Source organism: Erinaceus europaeus, chromosome 4 (assembly GCF_950295315.1).
Source record: "Erinaceus europaeus chromosome 4, mEriEur2.1, whole genome shotgun sequence".
Lineage (NCBI taxonomy): Eukaryota > Metazoa > Chordata > Mammalia > Eulipotyphla > Erinaceidae > Erinaceus > Erinaceus europaeus.
This window is the reverse complement of record NC_080165.1, coordinates 59,276,243-59,303,450: the sequence shown is the minus strand read 5'-3', so window position 1 is coordinate 59,303,450 and position 27,208 is coordinate 59,276,243. Positions and strand designations below refer to the sequence as shown.

Sequence of the window (27,208 nt, the reverse complement as noted above, 5' to 3'; positions counted from 1 at the left end):
TAAATATATTTTCTTTTTACTTTTGAATTTTTTTTACCATTTTAATTATTATGTGCCTTAGTGAATTTAGGTTAACATTTATTTTCCATGATGCTTTTAGAGCTTCCTGGATCTGAGGGTCTATCTCCTTCAATTTGAGGAAATTTTTACTAATATTTATTCATAGGAATTTCAGGATGGGGAAGATACCATAATGGTTATGTAAAGAGACTCTCATGCCTGAGGTTCCAAAGTCCCAGGTTCATTCCCCTTCACCACCATAAGCCAGAGCTGAGCATTGCTCTGGTAAGGAAAAAAAAAAAAAAAAGAATTTCATCTTTTTTCTCTCATTTCCTTCAGGAATCCCAATCCCTCTAATACAAATGCTCCTCCTCTCTGTATAGTCCCATATATTTTTACATTGTTTTTATTTGTTTGTTTATGCCTCCAGGGTTATCACTGGGGCTCCGTGCTTGCACTAGGAATCCACTGCTCCTGAGACCATGTTTTTTTTTTTAATTTTTTTTATTTAAGAAAGGATTAATTAACAAAACCATAGGGTAGGAGGGGTACAACTCCACACAATTCCCACCGCCCAATCTCCATATCCCACCCCCTCCTCAGTAGCTTTCCCATTCTCTATCCCTCTGGGAGCATGGACCCAGGGTCACTGAGGGTTGCAGAAGGTAGAAGGTCTGGCTTCTGTAATTGCTTCCCCGCTGAACATGGGCGTTGACTGGTCGGTCCATACTCTCAGTCTGCCTCTCTCTTTCCCTAGTAGGGTGGGTCTCTGGGGAAGCTGAGCTCCAGGACACATTGGTGGGGTCTTCAATCCAGGGAAGCCTGGCTAGCATCCTGATGGCATCTGGAACCTGGTGACTGAAAAGAGAGTTAACATACAAAGCCAAACAAATTGTTGAGCAATCATGGACCCAAAGCTTGGAATAGTGGAGAGGAAGTGTTAGGCGGGTACTCACTGCAAACTCTAGTGTACTTCTGCTTTCTTACTTTGGTGCCATACTCCAAACTCAGTCAATTTCTGCTTTGCGTTTCTACTTCTTTTTTTTTTTTTTTACATGCATAACATTCCCCAGATTCCCATTTAACAATACAACCCCCACTATTTCATTCATCATTTTTCATGGACCTGTATTCTCCCCACCCACCCACCCACCCCAGAGTCTTTTACTTTGGTGCAATACACCAATTCCATTTCAGGTTCGACTTGTGTTTTCTTTTCTAATCTTGTTTTTCAACTTCGGCCTGAGAGTGAGATCAAAGAAAAAATGAGAGAGGAAGGGAAGATGGAGAGGGAGAGAGAGATAAGATAGACACCTGCAGACCTGCTTCACCGTTTGTGAGGTCTACCACCCCCTCCCCTACTCCCTTATGTGGGGAGCCATGGGCTCGAACTGGGATCCTTGTGCTTCTTACTATGTGCACTTAACCTGGTGTGCCAACGACCATCCCTCAATACTCTTGTACTGTTTTCATCTCCTTCATGCATGAAAAATCTTTTACATAGCCATCTTGATATCTTTCCAACATTTGTCTTACCTCTTTTATTCATTTTGCTGTTGATTTTGGGTATCTCCCTCTGTTTTATTTTTCCTGTTCACTACTTTGACCTCTGACTTCTGTCTTTCTGCTGGTGGACACCTCACCAGTATTTTAAATTTCAGTGATTAATTCTTTTAATTAACCAATTAATTACCACCAGGATTATTACTAGGACTCAGTGCTCGCATGAAGAATCCACTCCTCATGGTAGCCATCCTTGTCTTTTTTAAAGTATTTATTTACTTATTCCTGAGAAAGATAGGAGAGAGAAAGAACCAGACATCACTCTGGTACATGTACTACCCGGAATTGAACTCAGGACCTCATGCTTGAGAGCCCAGTGCTTTATCCACTGTGTCACTTCCCTGGCCACCTTTTTTTTTTTAGTTTTTCTTACTATTTTCATTAGATAGGTCAAAGAAAAACTGAGAGGGGAGGGAAAGACAGAGAGGAAGAAAGAAAGACAGACACCTGCAGACCTGCTTCATTGTTCAGGAAGCATCATCCTTACAATGGAGAGTGGAGGCTTGAACCTAGGTCCTTGTGCATAGCAATGTGTGCATAGTGGGTATGCTACCACCCAATCATCATAATGACTGAATTCTTTGTTGCTCTAATTTCTGCTATAATTTCATATATGCTTTCTCTACCTTTATTGAAGTTTTTTTTATAAGATATCTATTTATTTATTTATTTATAAAAAGGAAACATTGACAAAACCATAGGATAAGAGGGGTACAACTCCACACAATTCCCACCACCAGAACTCCATATCCCAACCCCTCCCCAGATAGCTTTCCTATTCTTTAACCCTCTGGGAGTATGGACACAAGGCCATTGTGGAATGCAGAAGATGGAAGGTCTGGCTTCTGTAATTACTTCCCCACTGAACATGGGCGTTGACAGGTTGATCCATACTCCCAGACTGCCTCTCTCCTTCCCTAGTAGGGTGGGGCTCTGGAGAAGCAGAGCTCCAGGACATATTGGTGGGATTGTCTGTCCAGGGAAGTCTGGTTGGCATCATGCTAGCAGCTGGAATCTGGTGGCTGAAAGAGACTTAACAAATAAAGCCAAACAAATTGTTGATCAATCATGAACTTAAAGGCTGGAATAGTGCAGATAAAGAGTTGGCGGGTCCTCCACTTTGTAGATAGCTATTTATTGAAGTTTTATTCCTTTGAGCTGTTCAGCTTGGTGACCACAGGGTCACAGTTTTAAAGTCCCTTTTAGGAAATTTACGTGACTCTTGAATTTGGGGCTTTCTTTCTTTCTTTTTTTCTTTCTTTCTTTCTTTCTTTTTTTAGATTTTATTTATTTATTACTGAGAAATATAGCAGAAGAGAGAAAGAACCAGATATCACTCTGATACATGTGCTGCTGGGGATTGAACTCAGGGCCTCATGCTTGAGATTCCAGTGCCTTTTCCACTGCACCACCTTCCAGATCACAGTTTGGGGTTTTCTTTAAACTGCTCTCTTGGGGCAGGGATAAATAGCATAATGATTATGCAAAAAGATTCACAAGCCTGAGGCTCCAAAGTCCCACATTCAATCCCCTGAACCACCATAAACCAGAGCTGATCAGTGCTCTGGTAATAAACAAACAAACAAACAAACTGCTCTCTTGGTCCACTTTGCTGGTGATTTCTTCTGCCTTCCCCATTATGTCCATGAAGACTAGAGTGTGGGGTCTGTGTATGAGTAGACCTGGGCAGCCACCAGGGATTCACAGGCAATTAGTGTCTGGCTGAGGTTATTGCTTGAAGTTGTGCAGACCTAGTTAGTAACATGGAGTTTGAGATTGATAGTGCACAGCAGACTGGCTGGAACAGACTCTCAAAGCTGCATGCATAAATGCAGTGCTTCTGCCCAGCTCCATTCCTAGATTTTTTTTTTTACTGTGGAGACTGAAATTCGAAATGGCTACAGGTAATTCTCAGCAAGGTGCTACAGCAAGTTGTAACTCCCACATGGTTTACAGCTTTTGTTTACTACCCATTTCCCACCTGCATTCTTGAAAAGTTGTGGACACAAAATTGTAATAGATTGGGGTGCTAGGATTTAGCTCAGCCTGCCTCCTGCTTTTTGATTAAAAATTTTTTTGTGCAGAGTGGGCACTTAGTGGATTTTTGTTTTCTTTTTTTGACATTAGGGTTATTGCTGGGATTCAGCGTCTGCATGAAGAATCTACTGCTTCTGATAGGCCCACTCCCCCCCACCCCGTTTTCTTTTTTATTGATAGAGGCAGAAAAAAATTGAGAGGGAAGAGAGGGAAAAAGAGGGAGAGAGAAAAAGAGAAAGCTGCAGCACTACTCCATCATTCATGAAGCTCCTGTCCTGCATGAGGGGACCAGGGACTTGAATCCAGGTCTTTGCACTTGAAACCAGGTGTACCACTACCTAGCCGTACAGAACTTTTTGTTTGTTTTGTTACCTTTAGTGATTCCCTGCTTCTTTAATATCTGGTATTGAGCTTTGTCATATGCTGAGGTAGCTTATCTGAAGTCCAAATTCATTTCTGTTTTTTCCTTCTTTCTCATGTATTTTGTGGTGTTGCTGTTGTTTCAGAGATGAAGGAAAGAAGAACCTGCTAGTCCTTGCTCTTGACTTTTTAAGAATTTTCCAGTGATGTGTCTTGGGATAGGTAATTCTGGACTGAGGAATGTGTATATTCGCTCAGCTTCCTAGACATCTGTTTTCTTCCCCATATTTGGAAATTTGGGGGACTATTGTTTCCTTGAGTATGGTCTCTGTTTTCTTCTTTCTCTCTTCTTTCTTCTCCTGGAATCCCCATTGCTCTAATATTTACTTTGATAAGGGAGTCTGATATTTCTCATAGAGGTGTATATTTCTAAAATTTATTTCTCCCTTTTCTTTCTCTTGAGAGATCGTGGTGATTTTAACTCTAATCCTGATAGGTATCCTCAGCATGACTGAAGAAACAGATATAGTTATAGACATAGACATAGACATCATACCAGGATTATTGCTGGTGCTTCATGCCTGCATGATTTCTCTTCCACTCCCAGTGGACTCTTCTTCCTCTTTTTTTTTTTAAAGATGGGGATGAGAGAGAGACATGGAGAATGTTAGATCAGGAAAAAAGACAGACACATCACTATAGAGACATCACTATACTGCTCCACTGTTCGTGACACTTCCCCTACACAGGTGCTCCTATGTGGTGGCCATGGCTTTAAAACCAGATCATAAATATAAAAAAAAGATCATCATAAATGGTAAAGTGTGTGCTTCACTGGGTGAGATAGCTCTCAAACCCTCATAATAAATTTTAACATATAGAATATATAAGATTATAAAGGGACCAGGGAATTAAAATATAGCTATCAAAATATTTCAAGTTCCCAAACTATGCTATTTAATAATATGGATCTAGTAATATCTATAATTCTAAAGTAACAATGACTATAGGTGATATTTTATGATATCTATAGCCATTTTAATATGATAGGGAGTTACATGTGATTTCTGTTGGTGACAGTGCTGCAGATACTACTGTGACTTGTTGTTGACATTAAATAATAGAAGGAAATGCTAAAGTTCAGTTAGGACGTTGATAAAAATATATATTATTTTTCCCCTAAATTTACTTAACCTCACAGATTCCATCTATAGGGAGCCCAAAATTCTTAGAACCCTTTGTGACCTGCACCATGACATTAATCCTAGTTACCCAACTTCTCCTCACTCATATGCTGGGTTTATTAGTCCTTATCATACCTTGGTTTATCACCACAGTTGACATGTGTCAGATGATAAGTGGGGAATGCCTCTATACAGCCTTGTTCAAGACCATCATCTCTTTGAGAGCTCTGCCTCTATTCCTAGTGTGTCTTTTTGCATGTTGTACTCTTGGATGCCCCAGAGTTTTGATGACTCTGCTTGCTGGTGCTGATTGTTCTTCCCCCAAGTAGTACATGGAGGGGTAAGAAGACTGGACCAGGTGAAGGAACAAATTGTCCCAATGCTCTTCTCTGCTCTCCCCCATACAGAGCCATAATTGGAAAGATTACACTAGGTTTACCTGCTTAATAATGTTCAGAAACTCTTATAAAGAATAACCTTTATTTCTTCCAAACCAATGGTCATACTCCAGGATCCTAAGCAGAATTTAAAAGCTGTAAATAGAAACTGTGGGGAAGTCTGGCGGTAGCACAGTGGGTTAGGCACACGTGGCATGAAGTGCAAGGACTGGGGTAAGGATCCCAGTTCAAGCCCTCGGCTCCCCACCTGCAGGGGAGTTGCTTTACAGGTGGTGAAGCAGACCTACAGGTGTCTGTCTTTCTCTCTCCCTCTCTTTCCCTCCTCTCTCGGTTTCTCTCTGTCCTCCTCTCTGTCCTGTTGTTGTCCTTACAACAACAACATCAATAACAATAGTAATTACAACAATAAAAACAAGGGCAATAAAAGGAAATAAATAAATAAATAATTTTTTAAAAGAAACCATAAAAAAAAAAAAAACTGTGGTAGGAGTAGAGTGGATAGAATAATAAATTAGGAATCAGAATACTTGATCTATAGCCCCAGCTCTGCTTTCACTTACTTCTGTCACCAGGGCAAAGTCATTTGCACTTATTTGATCTTTACTATCTGAGGGATACCAGTACTCATCGTTGTGAAAGTCAAACATCTGATCCCTTCTTGTATACACCAAAGTTGTATCCAGTGCTTAGTCAAATCTCAAATTTTTAACTACTGCTCAATTCACATGCGAAAAAAAATCTTCATACTTTTGGTTTTCATTCTTCTGTTTTAGATGTTCTACAGGTTACAGGAGGTCTTCTCAACTTTAGCATCAGGAACATTTTGAAGCAGAAGTTGTTGCTTACAGAAGTTGCTATGTATTGTAGAATGTTTAGCACCATTTCTGGTCTCTACCCACTAGGTGCTTGCTGTGATAAAAACAAAAAAATTAGGAAAAAAAATGTCTTCAAACACGACCAAATACCCTGCAGAAAATTACTCCTGGTTGATATCCATTGTGTTACTTTTCTTTACATAGCAAATTTTTCTCACTTCATAGGGGGTAGGGGCTAATGGTTTACAGACAGTTGTTGACACACGTATAAACTCTCATCTCCCCATGATAGGTATCAGCAAGACAATTTCTCATTCAACCTATGTCCTTTTCCACCATACACAAGGACCCAATACCCCCCCCCCCATCCCATCTCTTTCCTCCCTTTGCCAGAGTCATTTGCTTTGGTGCAATACATACCACATAGCTGATGCTTTAAGTGCACTATACTCCATATTCTAGACTTTCTAGAAGTTTTTCCAAATTGTAAGTCAGTGTCACACAGAGTTAATGTTTGGTAAAATTTTTCAGTATATGAGAATTATTTGTGTTACTAAAACCACTAGTATCACATCTCAAAGAATTGTCCTTATCAAGAGAAAGCAGTAATATTCCATTTTTCTTTTGGAAAAGCATTAGGCTTAATTCTTTCCAAACATCCTGTAAACAGAAATCTAATTGGTATTTTGGATTAGTTCTGGTCATGTATGTGGCATTGGCTCTCAACCAGAGACAATTTTGTCCCCTAGAGAACATTTGGAAATATCTGGGAATACTTTTAGGTTATCACAACTGGTGAAGAGATTGTTGTTGGCATCTAGTGAGTAGAGACCAGGGCTGCTGTTAAACACCCTCCAGTGAATACACAGAACAGACCCATAACTTGAATTTTCTAGTCTAATATGTCAAAATGTCAATAGTCTAACAAGAAATTCTGTTGAGTGGGAAGGCGAATCATGTGTATTTTTCCTTAATCAAATCTGTTCCATTTTTTCCCACACAGTTGCTCATGGCAAAAGTTCCAAAAATGGATAATTACAATCTTCCCCTTCCTAGAGTGGATGTGTTTATATAAATTCAAAGACTGGCTTCTTGGAGATTTAGTTGCTGGTATAAGTGTTGGCATTGTGCAAATTCCCCAAGGTGAGAATACAAAGTGGTATTTTTTTTTTGTTAGTTTGTTTTTGTCAACACAAAATATATTAGATCATGTTCACTGGCTTAGAATAAATAATTACTTGTATTAGGTGAGTAGAAAATGATATAAATTTCACTCATTATCATTATTTACTTACCTAGGTATGAGATTTCTTTCTTTTTTAAGGTGTAATATTTCTTTTTTTTTTAATATTTTATTTATTTATGAGAAAGATGGGAGAGAAAGAACCACACACCACTCTGGTATATGTGCTGCTGGGAATTGAACTCAGGATCTCATGCTTGAGAGTCCACTGTTTTATCGACTGCACCACCTCCCTGACCACAAGGTGTGATATTTCTAACTCTTCCAGGATGATTCTAAAAGATTGTTTAGTTTAGACCCCTGAGTGCTTTCTTCTTCTCCTTTTTTTCAAAGCTCAGTGATGTAAAAGCAGTTTGTTAAATAGATACAAGAAGAGAAAAGGTATGTATTAAGAGGAAGGGCAAACAAAAGAACACCCCCAAAGGCCTGGGGACAGACAGACTGGTAGAGAAAGTTTCTGCTAGATGTCTTGAGTACTTTCAAGAGTATTTGCAATGCCCATTCATGGTTTTAGTTTTTTTTGTTTGGTGGTTTGTTTTCTTAATTATTAATTATATTTTCATATTACTATTATGGGCCCCATGACATTGGCTTTAACAGAAAGGTGAACAATAGGAAACCACATGCTAGTCTCTCTTTGCCAAGTCACAATCATGACTATTCAGGGCTGATTCTCTGTTTTTCCAAGTGGCAATTCAGTTATAACACAATGAAATCATACAGATAGGTAGGGAATTTGTCTGGGCTTTAGACATCTCATTTTGTCCAAAATAGAAGCAATTCCTCTTTTAATTCCCCAAAACTATTGTTTCCAGGATTTTGCAAGTGACATACCTTCTTTAAAGAGTCTTCGTGCTCAGCTAAGCTTTAAGCTATTCATCTTCAGTTCACAGTCCTCTAGGTCCAGATGGTATATACTAATGAGACTCATTTTTACCATAACCAGTGTTGGCTTGTCACACAACTGACATTCCATTATTATAAGGTTTCCAGAGAAACAGAGCTAGAAAGTTAGCCCAAGATCAAACTCATCCACAGAGGAAAAAAAAGGGGGGGGGCTTTATTAACCCTTTACTTATAGTTGTTCACAGTTTGCTGTATAATCTTTGTTTTTATTAATGATTTGACACTACTTTATAGCATTATAACATTTCAGGAGTATAGTTTCACACTGTACCTACCAGAATTCTCACAGTCTGAGATACAGTTGAACTGCCTTTTTTTTTTTTTTAAGTTTTTATACATTTGTTATCTATATACCACATATAAGCAAAATTATCTGGCAGTTATCTTCACCTCTTTACTTACTTCATTAAGAATAATCACCTCCAGTTCCACTAATTTTGTCCTGAAGGATATAGTATCTTGTTAAATTGCAGAATAGTATATCTATTAATGATTACTACATAATCTTCAAACACTGCTATTACTTTATTCTTCTGAGATTAGTCAGGAAGGATTGAATAAAACTTGAGATTATACAGATGTACAAAGCACAAAACAGTCCAACCATAGGAGGAAGTGGCAACTGAAATCCAACTCTGGCATAGGATTGTCAGTTGAATAAAATAAAAGGAGCCCTTTTGAAAACATTGATTTTTCATGTGGTAAAGCAGACTTTTCAAAAATATGACATATGGTTATTTCTATGAATTTAAGGCAGGTTTAGATTTTTGTAAACACAACCACCATAATCAAGATAGATCACTATTCCATCAGCCTCCAAGTTCTCCTAGGCCTCTTCTTTTTAGTCAGATGCTATCTTGAGCTCTAGCCCCAGATAACTACTGATCAGTTCTCTATTACTTTGGTTCTGTATCTTGGAGAATACCATCTGAATTGACTCATATAGCATGTAACCTCTGAAGGCAGGATTAGGGTTAATTTAATTCACTGTTTTATTGTTGAAATTAATGCAGATTGTTATATGTATCAATTATATGCTCCTTTCTTTTGGAGTAATATTCCATCTTATGGTTTTATCATGATTTATCCATTAACTTGTTAACAGAAAATTTGTTTACAGGTTTTGACTGTCACAATGTTGCTAAATTTGATGGGTAAATTTTTGTATATGGACAAGTTTTTGCATTAGGCACATAATTTCCTTTCTGCAAGGTAGATATTAGGAATAGCATTGTTGATTATATGATAAGAATATGTTTAATTTTATTAGGTAATGCCAAACTATTTCCAGAGTAGGTTGTATCTACTATTTTACATTTACCACCAGTAATTTGTGAAGATTCTAGTTCCTTTTCATCCTCGTCATAACTTTATATTGTCAGGACTTTTTAAATTTGACCTTCTGTTTTGAGATAGCTACAGATTCACACTCATTTGTAAAAACTGTAGAGAGAGCCCTTGTACTCTTGCCCCGCTTTCTGACAACCAAGGTATTAATGATGACACAGAACATTTCTCCCACAGGGATCCCTCATTCTGCTCTTTTATATTTACCTCGCATCACCTCCTGCCCCATCCCCTCCCTAGTCCCTGGTAACTACTGCTCTTCATTTGTACAATTTGGCCAGATCAAGAAGTTACGTTAATGAAGGCATACAGTATGTAGTCATTTAGGATAGGCTCTTTTTACTCATAATTGCCTAGAGATTTACCTAGATTGTTGTAGCAATATAGTCATGTACTGATTGCTTAACAAAGGGAATATATTCTGAAGTGGATGTGGTTGTCTTACTTTCTAGATTTATCTCCAGTTCTGGAGGGTTTCTAGGACCTTCTTGTACTGGACTGGGGAGGTTTGGAGAGTGGCAGAGACTGAGGCTGCTTCTGAGCTATTGAAATTAGTTTTATTTCTGTGGTGCTTGCATCTTAGCAGAAAGACCTTGCTATTTAGAAGTGAGGTTCAGAGTATATGGTAAAATAAGGAGAGAAGCTAGGACTCAAAGAAGATAATAAAAGGTACTAATAAAGGATTATATGCCAAAGGTTACTACTACAGTAATCTATATACATGGATCACTTTATTTTAAAAAGTTTTTGTAGTTTTTATCGAAGGTGACTTTAAAATGAGGCTACCTTTTCTTATTTAAATTATCTTGCTTTTCAGGGCTGACATTTAGTTTGATGGCAAGGCAATTGATTCCTCCTCTCAATATATCCTATGCGGCTTTCTGTTCTTCAGTAATTTATGTACTTTTTGGATCATGTCATCAAATGTCCATTGGTGAGTTCAGTATTAGAACTATAGGAAGGAAATAGTGTTTCCACTTCAACAATTTATTTATTGCAAAAGATTCAAGTGAAAACTATGGTTATGGGAGTCGGGCGGTAGTGCAGCTGGTTAAGCACAGGTGGCACAAAGCGCAAGGACGGGCGTAAGGATCCCAGTTCGAGCCCTCGGCTCCCCACCTGCAGTCACTTCACAAGTGGTAAAGCAAGTCTGCAGGTGTCTGTCTTTCTCTCCCCCTCTCTGTCTTCCCCTCCTCTCTCCATTTTCTCTCTGTCCTATCCAACAACAACAACAACAATAAAAAATACAAGGGCAGTAAAAGGGAATAAATAATAAATAAAATTTTTAAAAAACTATGTTTATTCAAACCCCTGTCGACATGTAATCCTGTAATATAAAAATACTTAAAATAAATAAATAAATAAAAACTATGTTTAAGAAGAAAGAAAGGAGGCAGAAGATGGGCATAGGGCTAGTGTTCAAATTTCAGAAACTGAACATTTTGGATGGGGAGGTAGCTCATCTGACAGAGCACACATCTTACCATGTGCAAGGGCCAGGGACCACTGTGGAAGCACCAGGGAAGCTCCATGGTTGGTGGAATGGTGAAGTGAGCCTCTTCCTTTCTCTCTCTCTATTCTTATTTCTCTATATGATTTTTTATGAAATAATTGGCCCGGCAGAGCAGTGGAATTGCACATATGTGAAACTCTTGTGTCACCAAAAAAAAAAAAATGGGAAAGAAAAAGAAGAGGGGAGGAGGTAAGAAAAACTGAACACTTATAATATGTTTTTATTAGTTTTGTTGCCAGAAAACAGAACAGCAAGCTGTTTCCGAAAGTAATTAAAAGACAGACATTTTCCTTGGTGAAATTATCACACATTAGAATCTGACACACATTGATCAAATCATCACACATCGGAACCTGAAATCTCTAGAAATGATTTTCCCAGTACTTCTAGAATGTATTTATCTTTCAGCTGGACCAATAATAAATAAACTTGTGGGCTGGATTTATAATGAGCTCATATGATCATATTAACTTGCAATTAAACTTAATTTTTTAATTTATTTGATAGACAAAGAAAAATCCAGATAGAAGTGGTAGATAGAGAGACAGACAGACGACTGCAACACTGCATCACTTCTCATGAAGCTTTTCCCCTGAAAGTGGGGACTGGGGGTTTGAACCCAGGTCCTTGCACAGGGTAATCTGTGTGCTCAACCAGGTGTACTGCTGCCTGGCTTCCATGCAATGAGAAAATTCTTTTGTTTTTTATTATTTATTTATTTATTATTGGATAGAGACAAATTGAGAGGAAGGGGGAGATAGGAAGAGAGACAGAGAGACACCTGAAGCCCTGCTTCACCACTTATGAAGCTTTCCCTCAGCAGGTGGGGACCAAAGGCTTGAACCTGGGTCCTTGTGCTCTGTAATGTGTGTGCTTAAGCATTTATGCTACCACCTAGCCCCACAATGAGAAAATTCTATCACAGTAATCAAAGTATTCAAATCTATATGATAAGTACTTTCTTTCCATGAGTCAAAAGTCCATATACTTACTTATAATTAGAGATTATTATTACAAGAAGCAAACTAGCTAGAGCTCTCATAACTAGCACATATATTTCAAATAGATAAACATGCATAAATATCAGATCACAGAATTCCCCACCAGCCTTTGAAGGTCATTGCCAATATTCACTCAGTGAAGTGCCTTTCCAGGACTTCCTTATAAAATGATAGACTGGGCAACTAACACTGACCATTCTGACTGACACACTTTTTGTCCAGGTGTGTTTGTACATTAAGTTTGTTGTGAGCACACTCTTCAGATGAGGGAAGCTATTCTGTCTTTTTTTTCCCTACACTGTTGTTGCTGGGGGTTGGTGCCTACACTAGGAACCCACCATTCCTGGAAACCTTTCTTCCTTCCTTTCTTTCTTTCTTTCTTTCTTTCTTTCTTTCTTTCTTTCTTTCTTTCTTTCTTCCTTTTTTCTTTCTTTCTTTCTTCCTTCCTTTCATTCTTTCTTCTTTCCTTTCTTTCTTTCTTTTTTTTATATAACAGAGAGAAATTGAGAGGGGAGTGGAACTCTGTCTTTTCAGAAGGCAATGTTCCATCTCTTTGCTAAAGTCTAGTATGTGTTGATTTTACATTTTAACCAAGAAAATGGTTTTATTCCCCTATTTCTAAATTCCTGGAGGCACATCACAATCATATCCAAATATAGGTCATAAGAGTTCTTAAGAGTTTTGTTTTGCATACTCCTAGAGGAGTAAACAATAAGGAGGTTTCCAATGGAAGGGAAGGGACATAGAACTCTTGTGATGGGAACTGTATGGAATACCCCTATTATCTTATAATAATACTAATCAATATTAAATCACTAATAATAATATTAAAAATAGTTTTCTTTCTGTTAAGTAATTTAAAAGTAGGGTTTGCCTTTGCTCTCATTACAGGTATGTCTTATTAAGGACTAAATGAAATTATGTTGGAGACAGGTTTAGTTCAGTATCTTTTTTTAAAATTTTTTATATTTATTTATTTTCCCTTTTGTTGCCCTTGTTTTTTTTTATTGTTGTTGTAGTTACTAATGCTGTCATTGTTGGATAGGACAGAGAGAAATAGAGAGAGGAGGGGAAGACAGAGAGGGAGAGAAAGATAGACGCCTGCAGACCTGCTTCACGGATTGTGAAGCGACTCCCCTGCAGGTGGGGAGCAGGGGTGTAGGATCCAGCTGGGATCCTTATGCTGGTCCTTGTGCTTTGTGCCACCTGCACTTAACCAGCTGCACTACTGCCTGACTCCCTGCTCAGTATCATTTTGCATATAGCAAATGCTTTGTGTTAGGCATTATTTATTTCTTTGTCTTATCATTGATTAACTTTTTGTTATCTGATCCTTTCTCTTCCACCTCATTCTTTAACATTTCTAAGAGGAGGCACAGTGGGTGCTGGGCAGTGGCATACCTGGTTGAGCACACTGTTACCATGTGGAACACTGGGGTTGGAGTTCCCATTTCCTACCTTTCTCTCTCTTCCTCTTCCTCTTTCTCTCTCTCTCTCTCCCCACCCCTTCTCAATTTCTCTGTCCTATCAAATAAAATAAAAGGAAGGAAAAATTGGCCACCAGGAGCTGTGGATTCATTGTGCAGGTAGCAAGTTCCATCAATACCCCTGGTGGCAATAAAATAAAAAAATAAAAAGAGGAGGTACAGTGGTTCGTGTGATACACACTTTCAGCCAACTTCTCTATGAATCCTACACCATATGTCCATAATAAAGAGGTTACTACCTGGGCCAACAAGATCTCAATGTCCAAGTTGGTTATAACATGTGGAGCCAGAGTTCTTTTCCTTTTTAAATTTTTCTTCCAATGGCTACTTCCAAATAAGAAAAATTATTCAGAACTAGAGAAGGACCTAAGTTGGGGATAAGAGTGTTTTGCAAACACTTAAAACACAAAGTGAGAAATTATACCCATGTGTCAACAATTGTACTGTAACCCATTAGCCCTCCAATAAAAAGAGGAGGAGGAGGAGGAGGAGGAGGAAGAGAAACAATAAAACATCAGAGCAACTGGCTGAGCACACAAATTACAATATGCAAGGACCCAGGTTTAAGACCCTACCCCCACCTGGAGGGGGAAAGCTTCGTGAGCAATGAGGCAATACTGCAGGTGTCTTTCTGTCTTTTTCCCTCTTTATTTGCCCCTCCCTTCTTGATTTCTGTCTGTCTCTATCCAATAAATAAATAAATAAATATTTTAAAAAATAAAAATATATCAGAACACACATTGCTTGTGTCAGTGTCTGTTCATTTGATTGGACTTAAAGACTTAACCTTGTGCCTAAACATCTTTCATAGGTTTCTTCTTCCTTTCAAGTGCTCTCATGGTCAATATCTTGAATTTGTATCCATTCAACAATGGCCACCTGATACTGGGAACTTTCATCAAAAATGACTTTTCTGACCCCTCCTACTACGTGGCCTACAATAAATCCTTGAGTGTGGTGGCAACCACAACTTTTCTGACTGGGATTATTCAGGTAGGATCTGAGTCTTTAAACCCTTAAAGAGCTGATTAATCAACCAGTCATCCATTCAAGGGGCTACTAGTGAAGCCTTTCCTTTAATTGTTCTTATTATCCATTCTGATATATCTAGAACTGCAAGGATTTATTTTTGGAAATTTTGTGGGATATGTCATGGGCTATTTCCTCAATGACAAAGCTTCTCCTTCCTTAGAAAACATCATACATATGTCAGAAAGAAATTGAGAGCAGGAGCAGAGATAGAGAGGGAGAGACAGAGAGACACAGTACTGCTTAACTATGAGTGAAGCTCCCCCCCACCCCCGCAGGTAGGGACTTGAGGCTTGAACCTGGGTCCTTCCACATGGTAGCATGTCTATTCAATTGGGTGCACCATCATCCAGCCCATTTCAATGTCTTTAACTTCCTGTGAATCTACCATTTAAGGTTTTATCCACTGAATCAAAGCCATATATTCAAGTTTTATATTTCTTTATTCTTAACTCACTCATTCTGGTTAATTTACACTCATCTCCACCAGAACCATCTTTCATTGGGTAAGGATTTATTGGGAGCTTATAATGTATGCTGTCAGGGGGCTGACACCGGCCCTGATGCTTACCAGCTATATGAACATATTTACATTAAATTATCATTGTGGACCTCAGATTCCATGTATGTAAAATGGGAGTAAGCATATCTATCTTGTAGTGTTCTTTTGAGGACTTTTCTTTTGTTCTTAAGTAGGAAAATGCATATGAAACACTCAACTCAAAGTCTGTCACATAGTAAGCACCAATAAGTTATAGTTATTGGGTATCGTGAAATGAATTTGGTACTTTAGGGGCTGGGTAGTGGCACACTTGTTAGAGCACACATGTTAGTTACAATGTACAAGGACCAGAGTTCAAGCACCCAGTCCCCATCTGGAGGTGCTGCAGGTGTGTCTCTTTCTTACTTTTTAAAAATAAATAAATAAGTATTATTTATTTATTTATTCCCTTTTGTGCCGGGGGCCAGCCCCAACAGGTTATTAGGGTATCCTGAAAGATGAGGGACATCAGTGAGAATGAGATGAGAAACACATCAACTACTTCAGGAGCAAGAGAGAGGCACCTCTACCATGCTCAGGCAGTACTTTATTTTTATAGTCTCATAAGGCTTAGATCATTAAAACAAAAATCACTAAGGTATAGATTATTTAAAAAAAAAATCACCAAGGCTTTGGTCACTAATACATCAATCACCAAGCAAGAACAACACAGGTAAGGAACACCTCCTGTTTTGTGAAACATAGACATTCCAAGGGCACTTTTTCTCCCTAGAGATCACAGTTTCTATGTCTTTTGTTATTCCTGTACCTGTGTGCTAGGCAAATGTCCTATTGATTAAGATTAATATTCTACGTGTATGTTTATGCCATTCTCTTGCCCCTATGCATCAGAAGCCATGGTTCATAGAAAGTTCAAGCTTGTTATGTTTCTAGGGGCCTTAAACAAATTGAACAGCCTGGTTTTCATAAAATCTGTTCCATTGTTTGATCAAGGAGTTTTGTTCCTTACTGAGAAGGCACCAAGGTGGTGCTGACCTGGCCAGCCTCTTCATAAAGTTAAGCTCTCTAACTGGAATCCATCTTTCTTGTATGCTCACTATGTGACCTAGGTTCTCATGTACTATTCCTGTATAAGGAAATGGAAGCATAGTGGTGGATGGTAGATTAAAAGACCCATTATATCTAGGTGGGTACCATAACTTTCCATTTATAAATTATGCTATGTAAGGTGGCCCCTCCCACTGTGGAAACCACCAATCTTTCTCTATATTTTAGTGGGAATACTAAAGGAAGTGATGTAGATCAAGGGGAAAATAGTTTTTCCTATTGGGGGCTCCTGAAAAATTCTGCATTACTGATATTGCTTGTTCCGTGATCAATCTTATAGAGTGCAGTGCAGGTTTTGTCATTATTTTTGTTGTTGATCAGGCTCTGAACCTGGCCATAGGTAAAGATTATTAAGACTACACAGAGCTTAATCCCAAGCCCTATACATGGCAAAAGGCAAGATGGTTTCAGTTTGGCCTGGAGAGTCCAGCTGTGCTGAACTTCCTGCGAAGCTGATACCTTGTCAAGCAGCTCACATGGCGGTGCCTGTGCCACTTTTGTTGGCCTTGTTGTGTTATTGTTGTAGTTATTGATGTCATTGTTGTTGGATAGGATAGAGAGAAATGGAGAAAAGAGGGGAATACAGAGGGGGAAAGAAAGATAAATACCTGCAGACCTGCTTCACCGCTTGTGAAGCGACTCCTCTGCAGGTGGGGAGCTGGGGACTCGAACCAGGATCCTTATGCCAGTCCTTACACTTTATGCCACCTGCACTACTGCCCAACTTCAAAAAAAATTTTTTTAAGAAATTAATTTAGTACTTTAACAAAGACCAAAAAATTTAAGGAAGCTATAATTCCAGTGGTTTAAAAAAGTTAGTCTTGTAGGGAAAAAGTAACATCAATATCAGCAACTGGGACAGTGAAATAGCTCACTTGGATAGTTCACTGCTTTGCCATATGGGAGACTCAGGCTTAAGAACAGCCTTCTCAGTGTTAAAGGGAGCTTCAGTACTGTGGTCTCTCTCTCTCTCTCTCTCTCTCTCTCTCTCTCTCCCCCTCTCTGGAAAAATAAGTCAGCAAACTATGAATTATCTAATTGTCCTTGGGTATGTTCTCTTCCCTCCTTTGAGGCTTTGAAAAAAAATTAAACTCTTGTTTATTTATTGGATAAAGACAGAAATGGAGAATGAAGGCGGAGACAGGAAAGGAGAGATAAAGACACCTGCAGCACTGCTTTTTCTCTTGTGAAGCTTTCCTTCTGGAGGTGGGACCAGTAAAGCTTGAACCTGGACCCTCATGTCTAGTAACGTGCACTCAACTGGGTGTATAAGCCAGGCCCCCACTTTGAGTTTCTTTTAGCTAATAAAGGAGGAGACATTCCATATCTTGGAAGATTGAATAGATGTACATTTACTATTCTTTCTGTTATGTGCAAACTCAGTCTTGGAATATTATCTATAAAGCAAACATAATTCCAAAACATGAAAAGAGGGCAAACTGAGAACCTCAAAACCCAAGGAACAACACAGTGATGAATTCCTGGGAATTTTTTTGCCTCATTTGTTTTTGCTACTAGGTTTTCACTGGGGCTTGGTGCCTGCAAAACTCCACTGTTCCTGGAGGCGGCTTCTCTTCCTTCTCCTCCTTCTCTTCCTTCTCTTCCTTCTCCTCCCACCCCTCCTTTTCTCCTCCTCCTCCTTGTTTCCAGAGTACTGCTCAGCTCTGACTTATGGTGGTATATAGGATTGAATCTAGGACCTTAGAATCTTTGTGCATAATCATTATACTATCTGCCTCACCCCCCACAAAAGCTTCTAAAGCAAAAAAAAAAAACAAAAACTTCCAAGTGTGTTTGCTGTTCTGTAAGAGTTTCTTTTTTGGGGGTCGGGCGGTGGCGCAGTGGGTTAAGCGCATGTGGCGCAAAGCGCACGGACCCGCGTAAGGATCCCGGTTCGAGCCCCCGACTCCCCACCTGCAGGGGAGTCGCTTCACAGGCGGTGAAGCAGGTCTGCAGGTGTCTATCTTTCTCTCCCCCTCTCTGTCTTCCCCTCCTCTCTCCATTTCTCTCTGTCCTATCCAACAACGAACAACATCAACAATGGCAATAATAATAACAACAACAAGACTACAACAACAAGGGCAACAAAAGGGGGGGACAAAATGGCCTCCGGGAGCGGTGGATTCATGGTGCAGGCACCGAGCCCAGCAATAACCCTGGAGGGAAAAAAAAAAGTTTCTTTTTTTAAAAAAAAATTATTATTTATTATATAGAGACAGCCAGAAATTGAGAGGGTAGGGGGGAGTTAGAGAGGAAGAGAGAAAGAGACAACTACAGCATTGCTTCACCACTTGTGAAATTTACCCCCTGCAGGTAGGGACTGGGGGCTTGAAGCTGGGTCCTTACATTGTAACATGTGCGCTCAACCGGGTGTGCCACCACCCAGCCCTCTGTAGTAGTTTCTAGTTTAGTTGAAGATGAAGTAGTGACAGTAATAGAATTCAAGACTTGTTTAGTTTTTTTCATTGTGGCATGCAAGCTTTCTTTTAATTATTTATTTACTTATAAATAGAGAATAATGAGAGAGATTGAGAGAGAGAACCATAGCATCACTTTGGCACATGAGATGTCAGGGATGAAGCCATGGACCTCATGCTCAAGAATTTAATACTCCTTCCATTGTACCCCCTCCAGGCCTTTCTGTGACATTTTCTTTCCTTTCTCCCTTCCTTCCTTCCTTCCTTCCTTCCTCCCTTCCTTCCTTTCTTTTTCTTACTGATCCAACAATAATCAGCAATACCATAGGACAAGAGGGGCACAATTCCCACCACCGGAGTTCCACACCCCATCCCCTCCATTGGAAGCCCTCCCACTCTTTATCCCTCTGGGAGCAAGGACCCAGGATCATTATGGAGTACAGAAGGTGAGAGGTTGGGCTTCTCCACTGGACATAGACGTCTGTGCCAGTTTTCTTAACCTATCTTAAGGGAATTAGAGTTCAAATATATTTCTATATTAGATATGTATATGTACATATAGAAAACTTTTTTTTTTACCAGAGCACTGCTCAGCACTGGTTAATGGTGGTGCTGGGGATTGAACCCTAGGACTTCAGAGCCTCAGGGATGAGGCTTTTTGCATAACCATTATGCTATCTCCCTCACTCTAGAAGATTATGTTTATGTCCTAGGAATACATACTATTGAGGAATTCTCAATTTTAAATTGTCATTTCCTTTATGAAAAGCTGTATTCCACTTAAAGATGTTACCATCTCCTATAAGGGGTTAATGACTAAGCTTCTAATGAAAGGACTTTTAAAAGGTTACAAGCTTGCTCTCTCACTATTAACACTATATCTACAAACAAGATCTTAGGGCAAGAACTCAAGTGTAATTGCTCACAAAGAATGAAAGAAATGTAATCGAGTGCCAGTAGGAGCATCTGAAGCAACAACAACGATTAACCTTATCAACAACCTACTTTATCAATCTCTATTGATCAGGGAAATAAAGACAAGACTTATTAAAATGACCTAATGCTTTAAAAATTTTTTTATTATCTTTATTTATTTATTGGATAGAGACAGTCAGAAATTGAGAGGAAAATAGAGAGGGTGAGAGACAGAGAGACACCTGCAGCACTGCTTCACCACTTGTGAAGCTTTCCCCCTGCAGGTGTGGACTGGGGGCTCAAACCCAGGTCCTTGCACATTGTAACATGTGCGCTCAGCCAGGTGTGCCACCACCCAGCCCCGATGTAATGTTTTTTTTGTGTGGGAACCTGCAAGTTGAGTAATTCATAGTTGATGACTTGATGACACCTAACTTTGGTTTGCCTAACTTTGGTTTTCTTCTGCATCTGAACTCTCTACAGCTATCAATGGGCTTTCTAGGTTTCGGCTTTGTTGCCACTTACCTTCCGGAAGCAGTAATCAATGCTTATCTGGCTGCCACTGCACTGCATGTTATCATGTCTCAATTGACTGGCATTTTTGGAGTTATGATTAGCTTCCACGCTGGTCCTGTCTCCTTCTTCTATGTGAGTAAATTTCACCCTCATCCAGTTACAAATGTCTCTTTCCTTGCCTCTCATAGCTGAGGGGAGACTCCTGAATAGACAAGTGGGTCAAGACAGACCTAGAAATAATGTCTTCTAGATTTACCATACTGACATACTAATTGCAGGTCAGCTGGATCAGGTTTTTTTTTTTTTTTTGCCTCCACGGTTATTGTTGGGGCTCAGTGCCTGCACTACAAATCCACTGCTCCTGGAGGCCATTTGCCCCATTTTGTTGTCCTTGTTGTTGTTGTTATTGTTATTGTTGCAATTGCTGCTGCTGTTGTATAGGTTAGAGAGAAATGGAGAGAGGAGGTGAAGACAGAGAGGGGGAGAGAAAGATAGACACCTGCAGACCTGCTTTACCGCCTGTGAAGTGAACCTCTACAGGTGGGGGGCCAGGGTCTCCAACCGGGATCCTTATGCTGGTCCTTGTGCTTTGCACCACGTGAACTTAACCCGCTGTGCTACAGCCTGACCCCCCTGGATCAGGTTCTTATAATACAATACGTATTAAAATTTTGTCTTTAAGGTACTATACCTATAATTCTTCCCATTGCATCTTTCATAATAGACATGCACCCTAAAGCATCTAAAGATGCTAACTTCCCTAAATGAAAGAATAAAAAGAAGACAAGCTAAAGAAAAACAAATGATCTGAGAAAACTAATAGAGAATAAAAGAATAAATGGAACTACAAGGTCCTATTCACTATACTGAAACATATAAAATGGTTTCTCTTCTTACTTATTGGACATTACTGACTTTGTTTTTTATTAGTCATTTAATATTAATTTAAAAAATACAAAATAACAGCGCAGCGGGTTAAGTGCACATGGCGCAAAGCTCAAGGACTGGCATAAGGATCCCGGTTTGAGCCCCCAGCTCCCTACCTGCAGAGGAGTTGCTTCAAAGTCGGTGAAGCAGGTCTGCAGGTGTCTGTCTTTCTCTCCCCCTCTCTGTCTTCCCCTCCTCTCTCCATTTCTCTCTGTCCTATCCAACAATGACAACATCAATGACAACAACAATAATAATAACTACAACAACAATAATACAAGGGCAACAAAAGGGGGAGAAAAGCAAATTAAAATAAATAAAATAACAAGGGTACAATTCCACACCGTACCCACCACCAGAGTTCTGTGTACCCACTGCCTCCATTGGAAAATGTAGTGGTTCTCCCAAGGACACAGATATAGGTTGACTATTATTTCTACTTTAAAAATACATATATATTTGTCCATTTTTCTTTTTTGTTTTTATTATTATTATTGTTATTATTATTATTTTACTAGAGCACTGATCAGCTGTGACAGTGGTATGGGGGATTGAACCTGGAGCCTCAGGCATGAGAGTCTCTTTGTATAACCATTATGCCGTCTACCCCACCCTATTTGCACATTTTTCTGTGGTCCTGCCTTCTCTTCCTTTCGTATTTATTTGTTTATTTTTATTTTTATTTTTGAGAGAGATGCAGAGAGAGAAAGACACAGAGAGAAACACTAGAGCACTGCTCAGCACTGGTGGCGGGAGATTGAACCTGGGACTTCGGAACCTCAGGCCTGAAAGTCTCTTTGCATAACCTTTAGCTATCTACCCCTGCCCTTTCTCTTCCTAAGTCACACCTACACCTATTACTACTTCCAAATGTCTTTCCTTTTTTTCTTTTTCTCTACTGACTGGCACTTTAAAAAAAATTCATTATCTTTATTTATTGGATAGAAGCAGCCAGAAATGAGAGGGTAGAGTAAGATAAAGAGGGAGAGAGACTTCTAGAAGACATGTGCAGCACTGCTTCATCACTCGCAAAGGTTTCCTCCTGCAGGTGGGGAACTGGGGCTTGAACCCTGGTCCTTGTGCATTGTAATATGTCCACTCAACCAGATGCACCACCACTCGCCCCCTCTACTAACTCTTAATTTCTATTTTCAACTTAAAAATGCACATTTGCCCACCTTGTACCCAGAAACACTTCCTTGGGATTTTTTTTTCCCAGAGGCTGAAGGTACTTTATTGGATTTTGTTACAGCTTATATAGAGGGGATTTCTTTTTAAACTAATCTAGGAAAAGTGTTATTTCCTAGATTGAGGCAATCATCATACTCCTTTCTGAGTCTTTGTAATTTTGTTTTCTTTCAGAACATGGTTAACTACTGTTTAGGTCTCCCAAAAGCTAATTCTACCAGCATACTGCTATTTCTAACTGCTGTTGTCGCTCTGAGAGTCAACAAATGTATCCGAATTTCCTTCAACGAGTACCCCATTGAGTTTCCCATGGAAGTTTTTCTGGTATGTATTTTTGATGCCCCAAATTCATAACTCAGATAATTAAAATGCCTAATTAAAAAATCAAATAAAAAGGAAGTGATCTAGGATTAGGAAAGGTTGATTGTAGGGGAGTGTAAAAATATTAATTAATATATATCAATGTATATATTGAATTATAAAAATTTGAATACTTGGTGCACCTGATTGAGCACATATGTTACAGTGCTCAAGGACCCGGGTTCGAGCCCCCAGTCCCCACCTGCAGAGGGAAAGCTTTGCAAGTGGTGAAGCAGGGTTGCAGGTATCTCTCTTTGTCTTTCCCTGTCTCCCTTAACCTTTCGATTTCTGGCTGTCTCTATCCAATAAATAAAGATAATAAAATTTTTTTAATTGAATACATTCAGCTTTTAAATACTATGTATACATGTATTTAAACATGCTTATTTATAAAACATGCTTATTTATCTTTTCACAAATTATGATGTTCTATTTTTAATCTTTGTTTTTTTTCTTTCTTTCTTTCCCCCCCATTTTTGTTGCCCTTGTTGTTACTATTGCTGTTGTTGTTGGATAGACAGAGAGAAATGGAGAGAGGAGGGAAAGACAGAGAGGGGAAGAGAAAGATAGATACCTGCTTGTGAAGCCACTCTCCTGCAGGTGGGGAGCTGAGGGATGGAACTGGGATACTTCCTATGGTCCCTGCATTTCACCACATGTGTGCTTAACCCACTGTGCTACAGCCCGGCCCCCTAATCTTTGTTTTTTATAGGCATGTTTATTTTTATGCATTTTATCTATTATCTCTTTTAATATTTGGAGTCAGCAGCAGATGGCATCTGCCAAGTAGATATCAACTTGCCCTCACTCTTCCTCTAATTTCAGCTTTCTGGAAGTATTATTGGCACATAACATTGTAAGATAACTTAAAGTGTACGTCATGGTAATTTTATATATATAGCAAAGTGATTCTCCCATTTAGTTATTCAATACATCTATCATCCCATTTGTTTATCTGTGAGAACACAAGTTCCACTCTACTAGCAGATTTCATTCACACATTGTTTTCTATTTTATTTTACTTTATTTTATTTGTCTCCAGGGTTATTGCTGGGGCTTGGTGTCTGAATTAGGAATCCACTGCTCCTAGAGGCTATTTTTTCCCTTTTGTTGCCCTTGTTGTTTATTATTGTTGTTGTTATGTCGTCATCGTTGTTGATAGGACAGAGAGAAATCAAAAAAGGACGGGAAGATAGAGAGGAGGAGAGAAAGACAGACACATGCAGACCTGCTTCACCGCTTGTGAAGTGACCCCTCTGCAGATGGGGAACCAGGGAGATCCTTACGCAGTCCTTGACTTTTGCACCATGTGCATTTAACCCACTGTGCTACTACCCGGCCCACTTAATCACAAATTGTTATCAACTATTAGCCACCTTGTTTTACCTCAGATCCTTAAATCCTATTCATTTTATTGCTGATCTTTCCCTATTTCCCTCACCCAATAGCCCCTGGCAACCACTTTTCTCTTTTCTACTCACTATTCTATGGATGAGACAGTTTTTTTTTTTTTTTAATTTTTTATTTAAGAAAGGATTAGTGAACAAAGGCATAAGGTAGGAGGGGTACAACTCCACACAATTCCCACCACCCAATCCCCATAACCCACCCTCTCCCATGATAGCCTTCCCATTCTCTAGCCCTCTGGGAGCATGGACCCAGGGTCGTTGAGGGTTGCAGAAGGTAGAGGGTCTGGCTTCTGTAATTGCTTCCCTGCTGAACATGGGCGTTGACTGGTCGGTCCATACTCCCAGTCTGCCTCTCTCTTTCCCTAGTAAGGTGTGTCTCTGGGGAATCTGAGCTCCAGGACACATTGGTGGGGTCTTCAATCCAGGGAAGCCTAGCCAGCATCCTGGTGGCATCTGGAACCTGGTGATTGAAAAGAGAGTTAACATACAAAGCCAAACAATTTGTTGAGCAATCATGGATCCCAAGTTTGGAATAGTGGAGAGGAAGTGTTAGGGAGGTGCTCACTGCAAACTCTAGTGTAATCCTGCTTTCAGGTATATATTTTGCAGTAGTTTATGGATACGTGTGAACATAAGCTCTCTCTCACAGAAACTGTTGTATGTCTAGGTTATGGGACTTTGTTAGAAAGTGAACTACCTGAGATGAAATTAGAGTGTACTATAAAAGGAAAGGTCTCACCCAAGTAATGAAGCTGAAGGGTTGTCATTCCACACGTGAAGTCTCTGGATACATTCTGAGGTGAAGCATGTTGAGATGGCAATCGTTGCTTTGGTTAGGTTGTGATCGGCGGATGCAATATTATTTGGTATGGATTGGGAGATGCATACGGGAAAGTGAGCCCTATCCAAGGGTGCCAGGACTGGGGGAAGTAGGGGCTCTATAGTGAAGATGTGAGGTTCCTGCTGTCTTAGGGTTCAAAAAGACAATCAATAGTTAATATTATCATCACATTATTTGTTAATTGGGTTAACTTTGAAAAGTCCCTTTGTTATGGTTTGCTGTACAGTACCCAGTATCTTGTATATAGCTGTGCTATTGGAAGCTTCTAATCTACTTGGTCTAGGCTTTTGAGAGAGTCCGCATATCAAATACGTAGCCTATCAAAAAGATTCAGTTTGTCTTTTGAGAACCTTTGAGACATACAATTGATTTCCCCCTCTCATATTAATTAACTACTGATTTATATGTCTACATTTTGCTAGGAGTGTACATAAACACCATTCCCATCACCAAAGGACCGTGACCCATCCCTCCCGCCCACTCCCACCCCCCACTGGCCCAGGAAGCTACATGTCTACCCCTCACCACTGGGTTTTTACTTTGGTGCCCTACTTACAATTTGATCAGGTCCTGCTTTTAGTTTCCCTTTCAGATCTTCTAAGTCAGCTTCTGTTGATGAGTGGGATCATCCCATACTCATCTTTAACTTTCTGACTTAGTTCACTTAACATAATTCCTTCTAGCTCTGTCCAAGATGGGTCAGAGAAGGTGGGTTCATTGTTCTTGATAGCTGCATAGTATTCCATTGTGTATATATACCACAGCTTTCTCAGCCATTCATCTGTTGTTGGGCACCTGGGTTGCTTCCAGGTTTTAGCTATTATGAATTGTGCTGCTATGAACATAGGAGTACACACCTCTTTTTGGTTGGGTGTTATGGAGTCCTTGGGGTATAACCCCAGGAGAGGAATTATTGGGTCATATGGAAGGTCCATGTCTAGCCTTCTGAGAGTTTTCCAGACTGCTCTCCACAGAGGCTGTACCAATTTACATTCGAGACAGTTTTTTAAGACTCTATATGTAAGTGTGCCTCTAGAGTTTGAGGCATGTAGTATTTGTCTTTGGGGGGGGTATTTATTAAAGTGACAGGTTTATTGGGCTCTTAAAAAACTGCAGTGGTAAAATAGCCAGGAGAAAAAATGCTAGCCAGTCATGTGGCAGGAGTTATGAGTTGTCCCTGCCCCCCCCACCCGTATAATGTGTTTTTAAAAAATGTTTTATTTTATTGTAAGGGGAGAGAGGGGGGGGAGGGAGAGGGGGGGAGGGAGAGAAAGAGAGGAAGACACAGAGAGAAAACCAGAGCACTACTCAGTTCTGGCTTATGGTGGTGGGGCTTGAACATGGGACCTCAGAGCCTCAGGCATGAAAGTCTTTTGTAGTGAAGTCTACGTGGTGTTCAGTATTCAGCTTCACAACATGCAGATCCCAGAAGAAATGGCAGTGACAGGAACAAAAATTAAAAAAAGGGGGGCAGTATTTCTCTTTGTATGGCTTATTTCACTTAGCATAATGCCCATAAGAAGCATGCATGTTATCAAATCCTCTCCCCCCCCCTCCCCCCAGAGCCAGGGCCTTACATGCATAATTCTGCTGCTCCAGACCAATTTTTCACTCCTTTTATTTTAGATAGAAAAGAAAAGAAGACAAGAGAAAAGAAAAGAGAAAAGGGAAGAAAAGGAGAGGGGCATTGGGAGGTGGCGCACTGCGTAAAGCAGAAGCGCAAGGACCCCTGCAAGGATCCAGGTTCAATCCCCAGGCTATGGGGGTTTGCTTCACAAGGTCTTCAGGTGTCTATCTTTCTCTCTCCTTTTCTATATCCTCCTCCTCTTTCAAATTCTCTCTGTCCTATTCAATAAATGAAATAAAAATGGCCACCAGAAACAGTTGATTTGTAGTGCCAGCACTAAGCCTCAGCAATATTCCTGGAGGCAAAAGAAAGAGAGAAAGAGAGAAAGAAAGAGAGAGAGAGAGAGAGAGAGAGAGAGAGAGAGAGGGAAAGGAAGGAAAAGCAAAGCAAAGCAAAGCAAGAAAAGGCACCATTCTACCACCCATAGAGCCTCTGCTGGTGATATTTATGGTGCTCTCAGGTAGTGCCAGAGTTCAAGCCCAGGTCTTGACACATAGTAAAACATTTACTCTACTC

General features: G+C 39.7%; 1 protein-coding gene across 4 annotated transcripts in view; it reads left to right on the top strand.

Moving 5' to 3' along the window:
* SLC26A8 (solute carrier family 26 member 8) overlaps positions 1–27,208 on the top strand; it is a 102,594-nt gene that overhangs the window by 10,084 nt on the left and 65,302 nt on the right. For 3 of the 4 annotated variants that reach the window (XM_060189697.1, XM_060189695.1, XM_060189696.1), the window contains exons 3-8: positions 7,361–7,500; positions 10,671–10,787; positions 14,666–14,847; positions 19,227–19,355; positions 20,308–20,472; positions 22,630–22,779. In XM_060189697.1, the coding sequence (XP_060045680.1) occupies positions 7,361–7,500; positions 10,671–10,787; positions 14,666–14,847; positions 19,227–19,355; positions 20,308–20,472; positions 22,630–22,779 (883 nt within the window). The remainder of the gene's footprint in view (positions 1–7,360; positions 7,501–10,670; positions 10,788–14,665; positions 14,848–19,226; positions 19,356–20,307; positions 20,473–22,629; positions 22,780–27,208) is intronic. The other variant, XM_060189698.1, reaches the window with a different exon arrangement.